This window comes from Chamaea fasciata, unplaced genomic scaffold (genome assembly GCF_029207755.1).
Source record: "Chamaea fasciata isolate MVZ Bird 193981 ecotype frontalis unplaced genomic scaffold, bChaFas1.0.hap1 SCAF_28, whole genome shotgun sequence".
Taxonomy (NCBI): domain Eukaryota; kingdom Metazoa; phylum Chordata; class Aves; order Passeriformes; family Sylviidae; genus Chamaea; species Chamaea fasciata.
The window spans coordinates 3949125-3965445 of record NW_027094113.1 but is presented as its reverse complement, the minus strand read 5'-3'; the positions used below and the strand labels follow the sequence as shown (position 1 = coordinate 3965445).

At 60.2% G+C, this 16321-nt stretch overlaps 1 protein-coding gene across 1 annotated transcript; it reads left to right on the top strand.

The window, feature by feature from the left end:
* Positions 1-4664: 4664 nt before the first annotated feature.
* Positions 4665-15854, top strand: CILP2 (cartilage intermediate layer protein 2). The gene is made up of 9 exons (XM_066205425.1): positions 4665-4767; positions 6942-7025; positions 7492-7758; positions 8456-8632; positions 9519-9680; positions 11370-11633; positions 11738-11846; positions 11932-12080; positions 13258-15854. Exons 1-9 carry the CDS (start codon positions 4665-4667, stop codon positions 15639-15641), a joined length of 3699 nt encoding a protein of 1232 aa, XP_066061522.1. The 3' UTR covers positions 15642-15854.
* The last annotated feature ends 467 nt before the right edge of the window (positions 15855-16321 follow it).

Here is a 16321-nt window from a genome sequence, read left to right as displayed (position 1 = left end):
TCCCCACACGCTGTCCCGTGTCCCCATTGTCCTTGTCCCGTGTCCCCGCTGTCCCTGTCCCGTGTCCCCGCTGTCCCCCTGACGCTGTCCCGTCCCCAGGGTGGCGCTCCGGGCCCGGTGACGCGGGTGACACGGGAGTCGCGGGTGACGCGGGGGACACGGGGGACACGGGTGACATCCGCCCCGCCGTGCTGGTGTCGCTGGCCGCCCCCAAGGCGGCCGTCGCGGCGGTTCCGGGGCCGGTGGCATTTCCTGGCCGGGCGGTTCCCTGCCCGAGGAGCTGCGCAGGAAATTCGGGGTCTGCGCCCCGCCGTACGCGGGCAGCGACTGCCTGGTGGCCCTGTTGACCCCAAAACACCCCCGGGGACCCCAGAACACCCCCGGGGACCCCAAAATACACCCGGGGACCCCAAAATACACCCGGGGACCCCAAAATATACACCCCTGGTGGCCCTGTGACCCCAAAACACCCCCGGGGACCCCAAAACACACCCGGGGACCCCAAAATACACCCGGGGACCCCAAATACACCCGGGGACCCCAAAATATACACCCCTGGTGGCCCTGTGACCCCAAAACACCCCCCGGGGACCCCAGAACACCCCCGGGGACCCCAAAACACACCCCGGGGACCCCAAAATACACCCGGGGACCCCAAACACCCCCGGGGACCCCAAAACACACCCGGGGACCCCAAAATACACCCGGGGACCCCAAAACACCCCCGGGGGACCCCAAAATACACACGGGGACCCCAAAATATACCCGGGGACCCCAAAACACCCCCGGGGACCCCCAAAACACACCCCTGGTGGCCCTGTGACCCCAAATAAAGTGCTGGTGACCCTGGGACAACAAATGAACCCCCCCGGGTGACACCAAAATGCACCCCTGGTGGCACTGTGAGACCCCAAATAAACCCCTGGCGGCCCTGAGACCCCAAACACCCCCGGGGACCCCAAAACACACCCCTGGTGGCCCTGGGACCCTGAAATAAACTGCTGGTGGCACTAGGACCCCTGAATGCTGGTGACTCTGTGACCCCAAAATGTAGCAGTGGGTGGCCCTGTGACCCCAAACGAACCTCTGGTGACCCCAAACGAACCCCTGGTGACCCCGGGACCCCAAACGAACCCCCGGTGTCCCCGTGACCCCAAAAGAACCCCCGGTGACCCCAAACGAACCCCCGGTGTCCCCATGACCCTGAACGAACCCCCGGTGACCCCAAACGAACCCCCGGTGTCCCTGGGACGCCAAACGAACCCCCGGTGACCCCAAACGAACCCCCGGTGACCCCAAACGAACCCCCGGTGTCCCCGTGACCCCAAACGAACCCCCGGTGACCCCAAACGAACCCCCGGTGTCCCCGTGACCCCGAACGAACCCCCGGTGACCCCGAATGAACCCCGGTGTCCCCATGACCCCGAACGAACCCCCGGTGACCCCAAACGAACCCCCCGGTGACCCCAAACGAACCCCCGGTGTCCCGGTGACCCCAAACGAACCCCCGGTGACCCCAAACGAACCCCCGGTGTCCCCGTGACCCCAAACGAACCCCCCGGTGACCCCAAACGAACCCCCGGTGACCCCAAATGAACCCCTGGTGTCCCCGTGACCCCAAACGAACCCCCGGTGACCCCAAACGAACCCCCGGTGACCCCAAACGAACCCCCGGTGTCCCGGTGACCCCGAACGAACCCCCGGTGACCCCGAACGAACCCCCGGTGACCTCAAACGAACCCCTGGTGTCCCCGTGACCCCAAACGAACCCCCGGTGTCCCCGTGACCCCAGATGAACCCCCGGTGACCCCGAACGAACCCCCGGTGTCCCCATGACCCCAAACGAACCCCCGGTGACCCCAAACGAACCCCTGGTGTCCCCGTGACCCCAAACGAACCCCTGGTGTCCCCGTGACCCCAGATGAACCCCCGGTGACCCCGAATGAACCCCCGGTGTCCCCGTGACCCCAAACGAACCCCCCGGTGACCCCGAACGAACCCCCGGTGTCCCCAAACGAACCCCCGGTGACCCCAAACGAACCCCTGGTGTCCCCGTGACCCCGAACGAACCCCCGGTGTCCCTGTGACCCCAAACGAACCCCCGGTGACCCCAAACGAACCCCTGGTGTCCCCGTGACCCCAAACGAACCCCCGGTGACCCCAAACGAACCCCCGGTGTCCCTGTGACCCCAAACGAACCCCCGGTGACCCCAAACGAACCCCTGTGTCCCCGTGACCCCGAACGAACCCCCGGTGTCCCCGAACGAACCCCCGGTGACCCCGGTGACCCCAAACGAACCCCCGGTGACCCCAAACGAACCCCTGGTGTCCCCGTGACCCCGAACGAACCCCCCGGTGACCCCAAACGAACCCCCGGTGTCCCCGGTGACCCCAAACGAACCCCCGGTGACCCCAAACGAACCCCCGGTGTCCCCGGTGACCCCGAACGAACCCCCGGTGACCCCGGTGACCCCGAACGAACCCCCGGTGTCCCCGTGACCCCAAACGAACCCCCGGTGTCCCCGTGACCCCAAACGAACCCCCGGTGACCCCGGTGACCCCGAACGAACCCCTGGTGTCCCCGAACGAACCCCCGGTGTCCCCGTGACCCCGAACGAACCCCCGGTGACCCCAAACGAACCCCCGGTGTCCCTGGGACCCCAAAGTGAAGCGGCGGTGGCCCGTGACCCCAATCCCGCCCCGGGGGCTCGGGAGCTGCCGGAATGCCGGGAATGCGCCGGGATTTCCGCCCCAAACGGCTCCTGGTGCGTCCCAGAGCTGCTCCGGCCCTTCCCGGCGCCCCCAGTGCCTCCCAGTGCCCCTTCCAGAGGGACAATTCCCAGATTTCGGGGACGGATTTGGGATTGAAAGGGGACGAGGGGGGATTTTGGGGTGGATTTGGGAGATTTGGGGTGGTTTTGGGATCTGGCTGCGGGTCGGGGGCTCCTCGTTCATCCCAAATCTCCTCCAGTCCATCCCAGTCCCTCCCAGTCCATCCCAGTGCCCTTTCCAGAGGCCAAATTCCCAGATTTCGGGCTGGATTTGGGATTAAAAGGGGACAAGAGGGAATTTGGGGACAGATTTGGGAGATTTGGGCGGATTTGGGAGATTTGGGGTGGTTTTGGGATCTGGCTGCGGGTCGGGGGCTCCTCGGTCATCCCAAATCTCCTCCAGTCCCTCCTAGTCCATCCCAGTCCATCCCAGTCCCTCCCAGTCCCTCCCAGTCCCTCCCAGTCCCTCCCAGTCCATCCCAGTCCACCCCCATTTCCTTCCCATTTCCATCCCAGTCCATCCCAGTCCCCGAGGCCACCAACTCCTTCTTTTCCCTTCTCCCATTTTTTTTTATTTTATTTTTTTTCCTCCAGCACGGCACCAACTCCTTTTCCTTTTCCCCATGTATTTTCCCAGGATATATATTTTTTATTTGATTTTCCTCCGGCGGGGGCGCCAACTCCTCCTTTTCCCCTTTCCCGTGATTTTTTATTTTCTATTTTTTTCCCTCCCAGCAGCCGTCAGCTCCTTTTCCCTTTTCCCACATTTTTTTATTATTATTATTTTTATTTTGCCCTCCGGCATGACATCACCTCTTTTCCCGTTCCCCATATTATTATTATTATTATTATTATTTTTATTATTATTATTATTATTCCTCCAGCACAACATCAAATCCTTCTTTTCCCTTTTCCCACATTTTTTTTTAATTATTATTTTTATTTTTTCCCTCCGGCATGACATCAACTCCTTTTCCCTTTTCCCTTATCTTTTTCTTTTTCTTTTTCTTTTTCTTTTTTCTTTTTCTTTTTCTTTTTCTTTTTCTTTTTCTTTTTCTTTTTCTTTTTCTTTTTCTTTTTCTTTTTCTTTTCCTTTTCCTTTTCCTTTTCCTTTTTCTTTTTCTTTTTCTTTTTCTTTTCCTTTTCCTTTTTCTTTTTCTTTTTCTTTTTCTTTTCCTTTTCCTTTCCTTCTCCTTCTCCTTCTCCTTCTCCTTTTCCTTTTCCTTCTCCTTCTCCTTCTCCTTCTCCTTCTCCTTCTCCTTCTCCTTTTCCTTTTCCTTTTTCTTTTCCTTTTCCTTTTCCTTTTCCTTCTCCTTCTCCTTTTCCTTTTCCTTTTCCTTTTCCTTTTCCTTTTCCTTTTCCTTTTCCTTTTCCTTTTCCTTTTCCTTTTCCTTTTCCTTTTCCTTTTCCTTTTCCTTTTCCTTTTCCTTTTCCTTTTCCTTTTCCTTTTCCTTTTCCTTTTCCTTCCTCTTTTTTCCTTTTCCCTCCAGCACGGCACCAGCTCCTTTCCCCTTATTTTTCCATTCTAATTTTATTTTTATTTTTACTATTTCCCCTCCAGCGCGACCCCAACCCCTTCTCCCTTTCCCCACATTCATTTCTTTTTTTTTTCCTTCAACCTTTTGAATTTTTTTTCCGGTTGTTTTTCCCCTCCCCTGCCCGGCCGCCGCATTCCCCGAGCCCATCCAATTTTAGCAACAACCCGACAAAAACAAAAACCCGCCGCTCGCTCGGGCCGGGCTCCGGGCCCTGACCCGGCTCCAGGAATCCTATAAAAAAAAAAACCACCAAAAAAACAAAAACCCCCAAACACACACCCCGGGGGGGAAAATCGCCGCCCTATAAAAACCCGGGCGGCTCCAGCTGCGGCCGCAGTCGGCGCGAGGAGCGGCCATGGCACAGCTGGCACAGCTGGCGCGGCTGGCGGCACAGCTGGCACAGCTGGCGCTGCTGGCGGGGCTGGCCATGGGAGCTGCCAGGGCGGCGGGTAAAGGCGGTTTGGGGTTTTTTTGGGGGGTTTCGGGGTCGGTGGTTTGGGGATTTGGGGTTTGGAGGTTTCGGGGTTTGATTTTGGGGTTTTGGGGGTTTGGGGGTTTGGGGATTTGGATTTTGGGGTTTTGGGGTTTTGGGGTTTTGGGGGTTTGAGGTTTGGGGGTTTCGAGCGTTTGATTTGGGGGTTTTGGGGGTTTGGGATTTGGGGATTTGGGTTTTTGAGGCTTGGGGGTTTTGCGGTTTGATTTGGGGTTTTGGGGGTTTTGGGGTTTGGGGATTTGGGTTTTGGAGTTTGAGGTTTGGGGGTTTCAGGGTTTGATTTGGGGTTTTGGGGGTTTGGGGTTTGGGGATTTGGGTTTTGGGGTTTTTGGGTTTGGGGTTTGGGGGTTTCGGGGTTTGATTTGGGGTTTGGGGGGTTTGGGGTTTGGGGGATTTGGGTTTTGGGGTTTGGGGGTTTGGGGCTTTCGGGGTTTGATTTGGGGTTTTGGGGGTTTGGGGATTTGGGTTTTGGGGTTTTTGGGGTTTGGTGTTTGGGGGTTTCGGGGTTTGATTTGGGGTTTGGGGGTTTGGGATTTGGGGATTTGGGTTTTGGGGTTTTGGGGGTTTGGGGGTTTCGGGGTTTGATTTGGGGTTTTGGGGGTTTGGGGTTTGGGGATTTGGGTTTTGGGGTTTTTGGGGTTTGGGGGTTTTGGGGTTTGGGGGTTTTGGGGTTTGATTTGGGGTTTGAGGGTGACTTAGTTTGATTTGGGGTTTTTGAGGTTGGGGGTTTGGGGATTTGGGTTTAGGGGTTTGGGGATTTGGGGTTTGGGGGTTTTGGGGTTTGATTTGGGGTTTGAGGGTGTCTTAGTTTGATTTGGGGTTTTGGGGGTTTGGGGGTTTTGGGGATTTGGGGTTTGGGGTTTGGAGATTTGGGAGTTTGGGGGTTTTGGGGTTTGATTTGGGGTTTGAGGGTGACTTAGTTTGATTTGGGGTTTTGGGGGGTTTTGGGTGTTTTTGGGTTTTTGGGGTTTAGGGGTTTGGGGATTTGGGGTTTGGGGTTTTGATTTGGGGTTTGAGGGTGTCTTAGTTTGATTTGGGGTTTCTGGGGTTTGGGGGTTTTGGGGATTTGGGTTTGGGGGGTTTTTGGTTTTGGGGGTTGAGTTTGGGTTTTGGGGTTTTTGGAGTTGGGGTTTCAGGGGTTGGGGGTTTGGGGTTTTGGGGTTGGGGGTTTGGGGTTGCGGGGGATTTTGGTGTTGAGTTTGAGTGTTGGGTGTTTGGGGTTTTTTGGTGTTTTGGGGTTTTGGGATTTGGGGTTTGGGGTTTTGGGGTTTGGGGTTTTTGGGATTGGATTTGGGGTTTGGGGGTTGAGGTTTTGGGGTTGGGGGTTTGGGGTATGTGGGGGTTTGGGAGTGTCGTAGTTTGATATGGGGGTTTTGGAGTTGGGGGTTTTGGGGTTCGGGGTTTGGGGGTTTGGTGGTTTTGGGAGAATTGGGAGTTGGGGTTTGGGGGATTCGGGATTTGGTGTTTGGGGTTTGCGGGTTTGGAGGCTTGGGGGTTTGGGGGTTGGGGGGTTTGGGAGAATTGGGGGTTGCGGTTTGGGGGTTTGGGAGTTTGAGGTTTTTGTCCCACTGGGATTTTGGGGAAGGGGGTGGTGGCACTGGGTGGTGGCACTGGGTGGTGGCACCGTGTGGGGTGTGTCCGCTGGCATCTGCCAAGGGAGAGGTGTGGACGGCGATCTGGGAACTTTGTCATGGCTGGGACCCCTGCAGGGACAGGGACAGGGATGGGACAGGGACAGGGATGGGGACAGGGACGGGGACAGGGACGGGGATGGGACAGGGATGGGACAGGGATGGGGACAGGGACAGGGATGGGGACAGGGATGGGACAGGGATGGGGACAGGGACAGGGATGGGGACAGGGACGGGGATGGAGACAGGGATGGGACAGGGACAGGGATGGGGACAGGGACGGGGATGGGGACAGGGACGGGGACAGGAACAGGGATGGGACAGGGACAGGGACTCCTTTGGCCACCCCTTGGGTCACCCCTTGGGTCACCCCTGGCTGCCAGGACACTGCTGCCCACCCTTGGGGACACGGCCAGTCCTGTCCCCCGGCATTGGGGGGCTCAAGGTGTGGGGACAGGGCCGGGATGGGACCCCGGGGACGTGGCAGTGCCACCTCTGTGTCCCCCAGAGCCGCTGGAGAACGACTCGGAGCCGGGCAAGGCCAGGAAACTCTGGAAAGGCGACCTGGGGGAACTGGACCTGGCCACGGCAGGTACGGCCACCCTGATGTCCCCTCCGGTGTCCCCAAGGGCTGTGCCCACCCTGCGTCACCTCCATGGGACCCTTGGTGGTGACCACTGTGACATTCCCACCCCGTGTCCCTCCCACTGCTCCGCTGACTGTTCCCACGCCACCAGACCCGCAGTGGTCACCCTCTGTCCCCACACCCTCTTCCCTCAGTGTCCCCGAGCTGTCCCCAAACCGTCCCCAAGGTGTCCCCAACCCCAAAACAACCCCAAACTGTCCCCAAGCTGTCCCCAAACCCCAAACCGTCCCCAAAACGTCACAAACTCCAGACCATCCCCGAACTGTCCCCAAACCAACCCCAAACCGTCCCCGAACTGTCCCCAAACCATCCCCAGGCTGTCCCCAAACCGTCCCCAAACCCCAAACCGTCCCCACGCCGTCCCCACGCCGACACCCCTGTGTGACGCTCCCGCCCGTGTCCCCTTGGCTAGGCAAAGGCGCGGCGTGGACGCCGTGGTTCAACATCGACCACCCGGGCGGGGACGGCGACCACGAGAGCCTGGCGGCGATCCGGCGGCGCTTCGGCGCCCAGGTGTGCGCGCGGCCGCTGGCGCTGGAGGCGCGGAGCCCGGGCTGGGAGCCGCACCTGCGGCAGGTGGTGCACGCCAGCCCCGAGCGCGGCCTGCGCTGCCTGCACCGCGAGCAGCCGGGCGGCGCCGCCTGCGCCAACTACCACGTGCGCTTCCTGTGTCCCCTGGGTGAGTGACGGGCACCTGTCACACCTGTGTCACACCTGTGTCCCACCTGTATCCCACCTCTGTTACACCTGTGTCACACCTGTGTCACACCTGTGTCCGCTGCCTGCACCGCGAGCAGCTGCCCAGCACTGCCTGCGCCAACTGCCACGTGCGCTTCCTGTGCCCTCTGGGCGAGCCGTGAGCACCTGTCACACCTGTGCTCCACCTCTGTCATACCTGTGTCACCTGTATTCCACCTCTGTTGCACCTGTGTCACTTGTGTTCCACCTGTGTCTCACCTGTGTCACACCTGTCACACCTGTGTCACACCTGTATTCCACTTCTGAAATACCTGGGGCACACCTGGGGTGCACCTGTGTCTTCTCTGAAGCCCACCTGTGTCTTACCTGTATCACACCTGTACCCCCACCTGTGCCCCACCCGTGTCACACCTGTGTCACACCTGTGTCCCACCTGTGCTGCAGGGAATGTTGTTCCCCATTTAACCCCTTACCTGCCGGCCCTCCCAGTGACGCCAGTGCCCCCGCAGAGCACGTGTACTGGTCGCACTGGTCAGCCTGGAGCCCCCGTTCACACCTGTGTCACACCTGTGTCACACCTGTGTCACACCTGTGTCACACCTGTGTCACATCTGTGCTGTGGGGGCTGTTGTTCCCCTTTAACCCCTGACCTCCCAGTGACGCCAGTGTCCCCGCAGAGCACGTCTACTGGTCGCACTGGTCGGCCTGGAGCCCGTGTTCCCGCAGCACCTGCGGCACCCGCGGCTCCCAGAGCCGCTCCCGGCGCTGCCGCAGCGCCCGCGGCCCGCACAAGGAGCTGCGCTGCCGCGGCAAGGACACCGAGCGGCGGCCCTGCAGCGCCGGGCCCTGCCCAGGTATGGACACCAGCACACCTGGGCCCTGGGGAGGGGACACGGGCAGGGGATGGCACCCCAAACCCCGAGGTGTCACCCACCTGTGCCCTGGGGAGGGGACACGGGCGGGGGATGGCACCCCAAACCCCGCGGTGTCACCCACCTGTGCCCTGGGGAGGGGACACGGGCGGGGGATGGCACCCCAAACCCCGCGGTGTCACCCACCTGGGCCCTGGGGAGGGGACACGGGCAGGGGATGGCACCCCAAACCCCGTGGTGTCACCCACCTGGGCCCTGCGGAGGGGACACGGGCAGGGGATGGCACCCCAAACCCCGCGGGGTCACCCACCTGCGCCCTGGGGAGGGGACACGGGGAGGGGATGGCACCCCAAACCCTGAGGTGTCACCCACCTGGGCCCTGGGGAGGGGACACGGGCTGAGGGTGGCAGGTAGGGACCCCGCGGTGTCACCCACCTGGGGGCTGCTGGGGAGGGGACACGAGGTGGCCACGGGAGGTGCCCATGGGGTGGCACCGGGGTGGCACCGGGGTGTGACAAGGGGTCTCTCCAGGCATCCTGAATCCCCACCTCAGTCCCCACAGCAGGAGCAGGTGGGCAGAGCCACCTGGTGCCACCTGATGCCACCCGGTGCCACCCACCTCTGGCTCCTCTGCTTGGGGGTGGCCGCGGGGTGGCACTGTGGGTGTCACCTGCGGGTGACAAGGACAGGGACCTGAATCCCCATCTCAGTCCCTCCAGCAAGAGCAGGTGGGAAAAGCCACCCGGTGCCACCCGGTGCCACCCACCCACCTCCTCCACCGAGCGTGTGACCCGGGGGTGACCGCACAGCGCCACCCCAAGCTGGGGGTTCGGGGGGGACCCGATTCCCACCGGGAATGTCCCCTCAGAGCCCACCTGGACGGAATGGGGCGCTTGGGGTCCCTGTTCCCGCAGCTGCGGCGCCTCCGGCACCCGCGTCCGGCGCCGGAGCTGCAAACCCGCCGGGAGGAGCCCGCCGTGCCCCGGCCGCGCCACCGAGGGGCAGGAATGTCACCCCTCACCTTGCCCAGGTAACCCCCCCTGCCCCGCCTTCGGTGTCCCCTCTGCGGTGTCACCCCTGAGCCGTGTCCCCCCCACCCCGTGTGGGGTTGTCGCTTTTCTGACCCAGAGGTGGGTCAACTCAGAGGTGTTTTTAAAGAATTTTATCCTGGTTTTGGTCTCGTGTGAAGGGTGAGGCGGGGCAGGTGTTACCTGGGGTGATGGGGTTGTCACCTGTGGGATTGTCCCTTTTTCTGAGCCGGAGATGGGGAACGATTGTCCCTTTTGTCACCCAGGGACGGGGAACGATTGTCCCTTTTGTCACCCAGAGACGGGGAACGATTGTCCCTTTTCTCACCCAGAGACGGGGAACGATTGTCCCTTTTGTCACCCAGAGACGGGGAACGATTGTCCCTTTTCTCACCCAGAGACGGGGAACGATTGTCCCTTTTGTCACCCAGGGACGGGGAACGATTGTCCCTTTTCTCACCCAGAGACGGGGAACGATTGTCCCTTTTCTCACCCAGGGACGGGGAACGATTGTCCCTTTTCTCACCCAGGGATGGGGAACGATTGTCCCTTTTCTCACCCAGGGACGGGGAACGATTGTTCCTTTTCTCACCCAGGGATGGGGAACGATTGTCCCTTTTGTCACCCAGGGATGGGGAACGATTGTCCCTTTTCTCACCCAGGGATGGGGCAATTCAGAGGTGTTTTAAAAACTTTTATTCCATTTTCAGTCTCATGGGAAAGGTCAGACAATGCAGGTGTTACCCCCCGCCGGGTGTTGGGGTTATCACCTGTTGGATTGTTCCCTTTTCTGGCCCAGGGATGGGTTAAAGGTCACCTAATCCGTTTTCTGATCCACAGATGAGGCTCTTGAGAGGTGTTTGTAAAGAATTTTATTCCGTTTTCAGTCTCGTGGGAAGGGTGAGGCTGTGCAGGTGTTCCCCCTCGGGTGATGAGGTTGTCACCTGTGGGATTGTCCCTTTTCTCACCCAGAGATGGGGCAACTCAGAGGCATTTCAAAGGATTTTTTTCCATTTTCAGTCTCATGTGAAGGGTCAGACAATACAGGTGTTACAATTCAAACCATCACAACCAGAAGCCAAATCATTTCCTGATTACAATCCATTACAAGCGTTTTCTCGGCCTGTCAGATTTGCCCCGCAATTATTAAACGCCTTAATGCCAATAACCTAAAATTAACTCTCATGGGTCCTGCTGCAATGCACCTTTCACAGCTCCATTTTCATACTTATATTTTCCATACATTCACCTTTCTTAGCTCTATTTTCATATTTACGTGTTCCATACATTCACCTTCCATAGCTCTATTTTCATATTTACATTTTCCATACATTCACCTTTCTTAGCTCTATTTTCATATTTACGTGTTCCATATATTCACCTTCCATAGCTCTAATTTCATATTTACATTTTTCATGCATTCACCTTTCACAGCTCTATTTTCATATTCACATTTTCCATACATTCACCTTCCATAGTTCCATTTCCCCAAAGTATTTTGTCTTATTTGGAAGTCTCACCCTTTCAACCCCCTTTTTTAATCCTGTTTCTTTCCTAACAACGCCCCTCCCGCGCCGCGGCATTTCTAACCCGGCATTTCCCACCTCAGAATTCGCACGCAGATCCGTTTCACGCGAGTTTTTTTGGGGTTTTTTTTTTTGACAAAACCCATTTGCTGTCCCCCCTCCCAGGCTGTCCCGGCCACACCCTGCAGGGCACGGTGGTGACAACCAGCGGGGTGGCACTGCCCGGTGCCCAGGTGTACCTGGAGGACCACCTTGGGCGGGTCCCGCTGGCCCAGAGCGATGCCCAGGGGCGATTCACGGTCCGGGGGCTGTGCCCCGAGCCCTCCGCCAACCTCAGCGCCCACCGCGACGGCTTCGCCCCGGGGCTGTCCCCCGTTGTCACCAACGCCTCGGGAGCGGCCCTGGCGCACCTGAGGCTGCGGCGGCTCGGTGAGAATTTGGGGTGAGGTGGGGTTTTTTGGGGGGCGAGGTGAGTTTGGGGGTGCCCATGGGTTCGCTGCCCCGGTTTTGGTTGGGTTTTTTGTTTTTGGCAGAGAAGCCGTACATGGTGCTGCACCCCGCGGCCAAGGTGAGGGAAGCCGGGCAGGACGTGACCTTCTGCTGCCGAGCCTCGGGCGTGCCCGAGCCCCGGAATTATTCCTGGTGAGGTGGCACTGCTGGCACAGCGGGGACACCTGGTGATGGTGGCGTCCTCGCTGAGCTCGTCACCTGTCCCCTGTCCCCGCAGGTACCACAACGGGACGCTGCTGCAGGGGACGGCTCAGAGGCGCCTGGAGCTGCGGGGGCTGGCGCAGGAGCAGGCCGGCACCTACCGCTGCAAAGCCGCCTCTGAGGCCGGGGCCATCCTCTCGGAGCCCGCGGAGCTCACCGTGCTGGGTGAGCCGGCCCCGGGGGGCGCCGGGGGGGAAATGGGAACAATCGACTCCGCGCGATCCCGGCAGAGGGTGTTGGTCGTTCGCGTCACGGGGCAGGTGTAGACGGCCGGTGCGCTGTCCAGCCGGGCGTCTCTGGGTTGGCCGAGCTGCTTCTTCGTGGGGGGAGATGGGAATGACTGAACCGATATGATTCCTTCATACGGACACCTTACATGTATTGTAATCACTATTGTGCATTATTATTATATTATATATAATAATATTATTATGCATTATGAATCATATATAAAATATATAAAACCGATATTACATATATCTATAATATACATTATATAATATATTATAATTATACTATGTATTTATATATTTAATATTTAGATTAAATATATAATATAATATTTTATACACACACACACACACATATATATATAATTATGTTATATAGACACATGTATTATACCTCTAATGTCACCCCCTCTCATGTCACCCCCTCTAATGTCACCCCCTCTCATGTCACCCCCCTAATGTCACCCCCTCTAATGCCACCCCCTGTCATGCCACCCCCTCTAATGTCACCCCCTCTAATGCCACCCCCTCTAATGTCACCCCCCTAATGTCACCCCCCCTAATGTCACCCCCTCTAATGTCACCCCTCTAATGTCACCCCCTCTAATGTCACCCCCCTAATGTCACCCCCCTAATGTCACCCCCTCTAATGTCACCCCCTCCCATGTCACCCCCTCTAATGTCACCCCCCTAATGTCACCCCCCTAATGTCACCCCCTCTAATGCCACCCCCTGTCATGCCACCCCCTCTAATGTCACCCCCTCTAATGTCACCCCCCTAATGTCACCCCCTCTAATGTCACCCCCTCTAATGTCACCCCCTCTAATGTCACCCCCTCTAATGTCACCCCTCTAACGTCACCCCCCTAATGTCACCCCCCCTAATGTCACCCCCTCTAATGCCACCCCCTCTAACGTCACTCCCTCTCATGCCACCCCCTCTAATGTCACCCCCCCTAATGTCACCCCCCCTAATGTCACCCCTCTAATGTCACCCCTCTAACGTCACTCCCTCTAATGTCACCCCCCCTAATGTCACCCTCCCTAATGTCACCCCCCTAATGTCACCCCCTGTCATGCCACCCCCTCTAATGTCCCCCCTGTGTCCCCAGCGCCGGGCCAGCCCAGCTGCCGTCCGGAGCCGGAGCCCAGCCTGGTGGAGCTGCCCGGCGAGTGTCCCCAGGACGCCGGCGGCTCCCGTTACTACGACGTGGGGCGCTGCCCGGCCTCGCCGTGCCCGGGGGGCCCCGCGGGGCCCTCGGGCTGCGGGCAGGACTCCGGGACGTGCTGCGGGGTGAAGAGGATGGAGCAGCGCCAGGTGCCGTGCGCCGGCTCCCTGCTGCCCGTCATGGTGGTGGCCGAGTGCGGCTGCGGGCCCTGCGCCCGGCCGCCGGCCTTGGTGCGGGGCCGGGTGACGGCGGCCGACACGGGCGAGCCGCTGCGCTTCGGCCTCATCTTCCTCGGAGGGAGGAAGGTGGGTTTCACGAACTACCAGGGCTCCTTCACCATCGAGGTGCCGCCGGACACGCGGCGTTTGGTCGCCCGCTTCGTGGACGGCCAGCGGCGCTTGGTGGACGCCGTCAAGGTGCTGCCCTTCGACCGGCGAGGCGGAGCCGTGTACCAGGAGGTGAAGATGATGAGGAAGAAGGAGCCGGTGGAGCTGGACGGCGGCCGGAACAATTCCATCCCTCTGGGAGACACCGAGGGCCGGGAGCCCGTCGGGGAACTGGTGCTGCCGGCCGGCGTTTTCCTCCGGCCCTCCGGGGAGGTTTTCAACGGCACCGTCAAAGCCAGCGTCACCTTCGTGGACCCCAGGGACGTGGGGACGGCCGGCGCCGCCTCCAGCGACCTGAGCTTCGCCAACCCCCGGGGGGAGATCGTCCCCCTGCGCACCTACGGGATGTTCGCCGTGGATTTCCGCGAGGGCGACAGCGGCCGGGAGCTGCAGGCCGGGCCCGTGCAGGTGAGGATGGACGCCGGGCAGGTGCGGATGCCCGAGCACCTGCACAAGATGAAGCTGTGGTCCTTGAACCCCGAGAGCGGCCTGTGGGAGGAGGAAGGCGTGCTCAGGCCGGCTGGGAGGAAGAGGAAGAGGAGGGAGGAGAGGACCTTCCTGGTGGGCAACCTGGAGATCCGCGAGCGCCGCCTCTTCAACCTGGACGTGCCCGAGGACCGCCGCTGCTTCGTCAAGGTCAGGGCCTACAGCAACGAGAAGTTCAACCCCTACGAGCAGCTGGAAGGGGTGGTCATCAACCTCGTCAACCTGGAGCCGCAGCCCGGCTTCCCCAGCAACCCGCGGGCTTGGGGCCGCTTCGACAGCGTGGTCACCGGCCCCAACGGCGCCTGCCTGCCCGCCTTCTGCGACGCCCGGCGCCCCGACGCCTACACGGCGCTGGTGACGGCCACGCTGGGCGGCGAGGAGCTGGAAGCCGTGGCCTCCAGCCCCAAGCTGAACCCCAACGCCGTCGGGGTGGCCCAGCCTTACCTGGGCAAGCTGGGCTACCGGCGCTCCGACCACGAGGACGCGGCGCTGAAGAAGACGGCGTTCCAGATCAACGTGGCCAAGCCCGACCCCAACGACGCGGACGAGAACAACGGGCCCGTCTACTCCTACCGCAGCCTGAGGGAGTGCGAGGAGGCGCCGGTCAGCGCCAACCACCTGCGCTTCTACCGCGTGGAGGTGGACAGGTACGAGTACAACGTGGTGCCCTTCAAGGAGAGCGACGTCACCACCTGGACCGGCGACTACCTGTCGTGGTGGCCCAACCCGCAGGAGTTCCGGGCGTGCTTCATCAAGGTGCAGCTGGAAGGGCCGCAGGAGTACATGGTGAGGTCGAGGAACGTCGGGGGGAGTCACCCCAGGACTCGGGGACAGCTCTACGGGCTGCGGGACAGCCGGAGCGTGCGGGACCCTCTGCTGGGCGACACCTCGGGGGCCTGCGTGGAGTTCAAGTGCGGCGGGATGCTCTTCGACCAGAGCCTGGCCGACAGAACGCTGGTGACCGTGGTCCCGCAGGGCAGCTGCCGCCGCACGGCCGTCAACGCGCTGCTGAGGGATTACCTGAGCCGGCACCCTCCCCTGGCCGACAACAACCACACCGCCGCTTTCTCCATGCTGGCCCCGCTCGACCCGCTGGGCCACAACTACGGCATCTACACCGTCACCGACCAGAACCCGCGGCTGGCCAAGGAGATCGCCATCGGCCGCTGCTTCGCCGGCACCTCGGACGGTTTCTCCAGGGAGATGAGAGCCGGGGAAGGCACGGCCGTCACCTTCAGCTGCCAGGAGAGGCCACCGGGAGCGGAGAGTTTCTTCCAGCGCTTGCTGAACGCTCCGGCCGAGGCGCTGCAGGAGATCCGGAGGGAGATGGGGAGATCCGAGCTGCGCCGAGCTCCTCCCGAGGTGATGGATTTCGCCTCCGGAGCTCCCGGTCCCACCCGCAGGACCCCCAGCAGCCAGCGGAGACCGGGCCGGCCGCGGGGACAACAACCCTGAGTCCCCTCCGTGTCCCCTCCCCGGGCTCTGCTTTGTCGCCCCCTCCTCTGCCTTTTTCCACCCCCCTCGTCGCTTTTTTTATTTTATTTTTTTTATTTTATTTTTTTTATTTTTTGGCCGCGCTCATTTGTAACGCCCGAAGAATTTGGGGGGGACAGGCGTAGCGGGGAGGAGGGGGGGCGGCGGGGACAATGGGGACACCCGCTGTCCCCCCCCCCCACCCATGGGTGCTGCCGCTGCCTCCTCTTGGTGCTCAGCCCCGCGCCGGCCGTGCCGCGGAGGGGATGGAAAAGAAAAATAAGGAATAAAAGGGGCGGTGGGAGCAAACGCGGGGAAGGGGAGTTGGGGGCACTCCTTTCACCCCTGAATCCCCACCAAAAAAAAAAAAAAAAAAGGTGAAATGGGTGAAAAACCCCCCCCAAATAACCCCCCAAAAAAACCCGCGGATAAAACCCCCTGCCTGCCGTGCCACCCCAACCCGGGGGTCGGTGTCACCCCCCGCCCCGCTCCCCGCGTCACCTCGGGGTGCCAAACCCAGACGCGCGGCGGATTTGTACATTATTTATTACCAAATATACAATTCTCCTACACCCTCCTGCCTGCTGGGCTTCTCCGGGACTGGGCGGGGTGCCACCCCCGGCTGTCCCCGGCGTGTCCCCGATGTCCCCAAACCCCGTGGC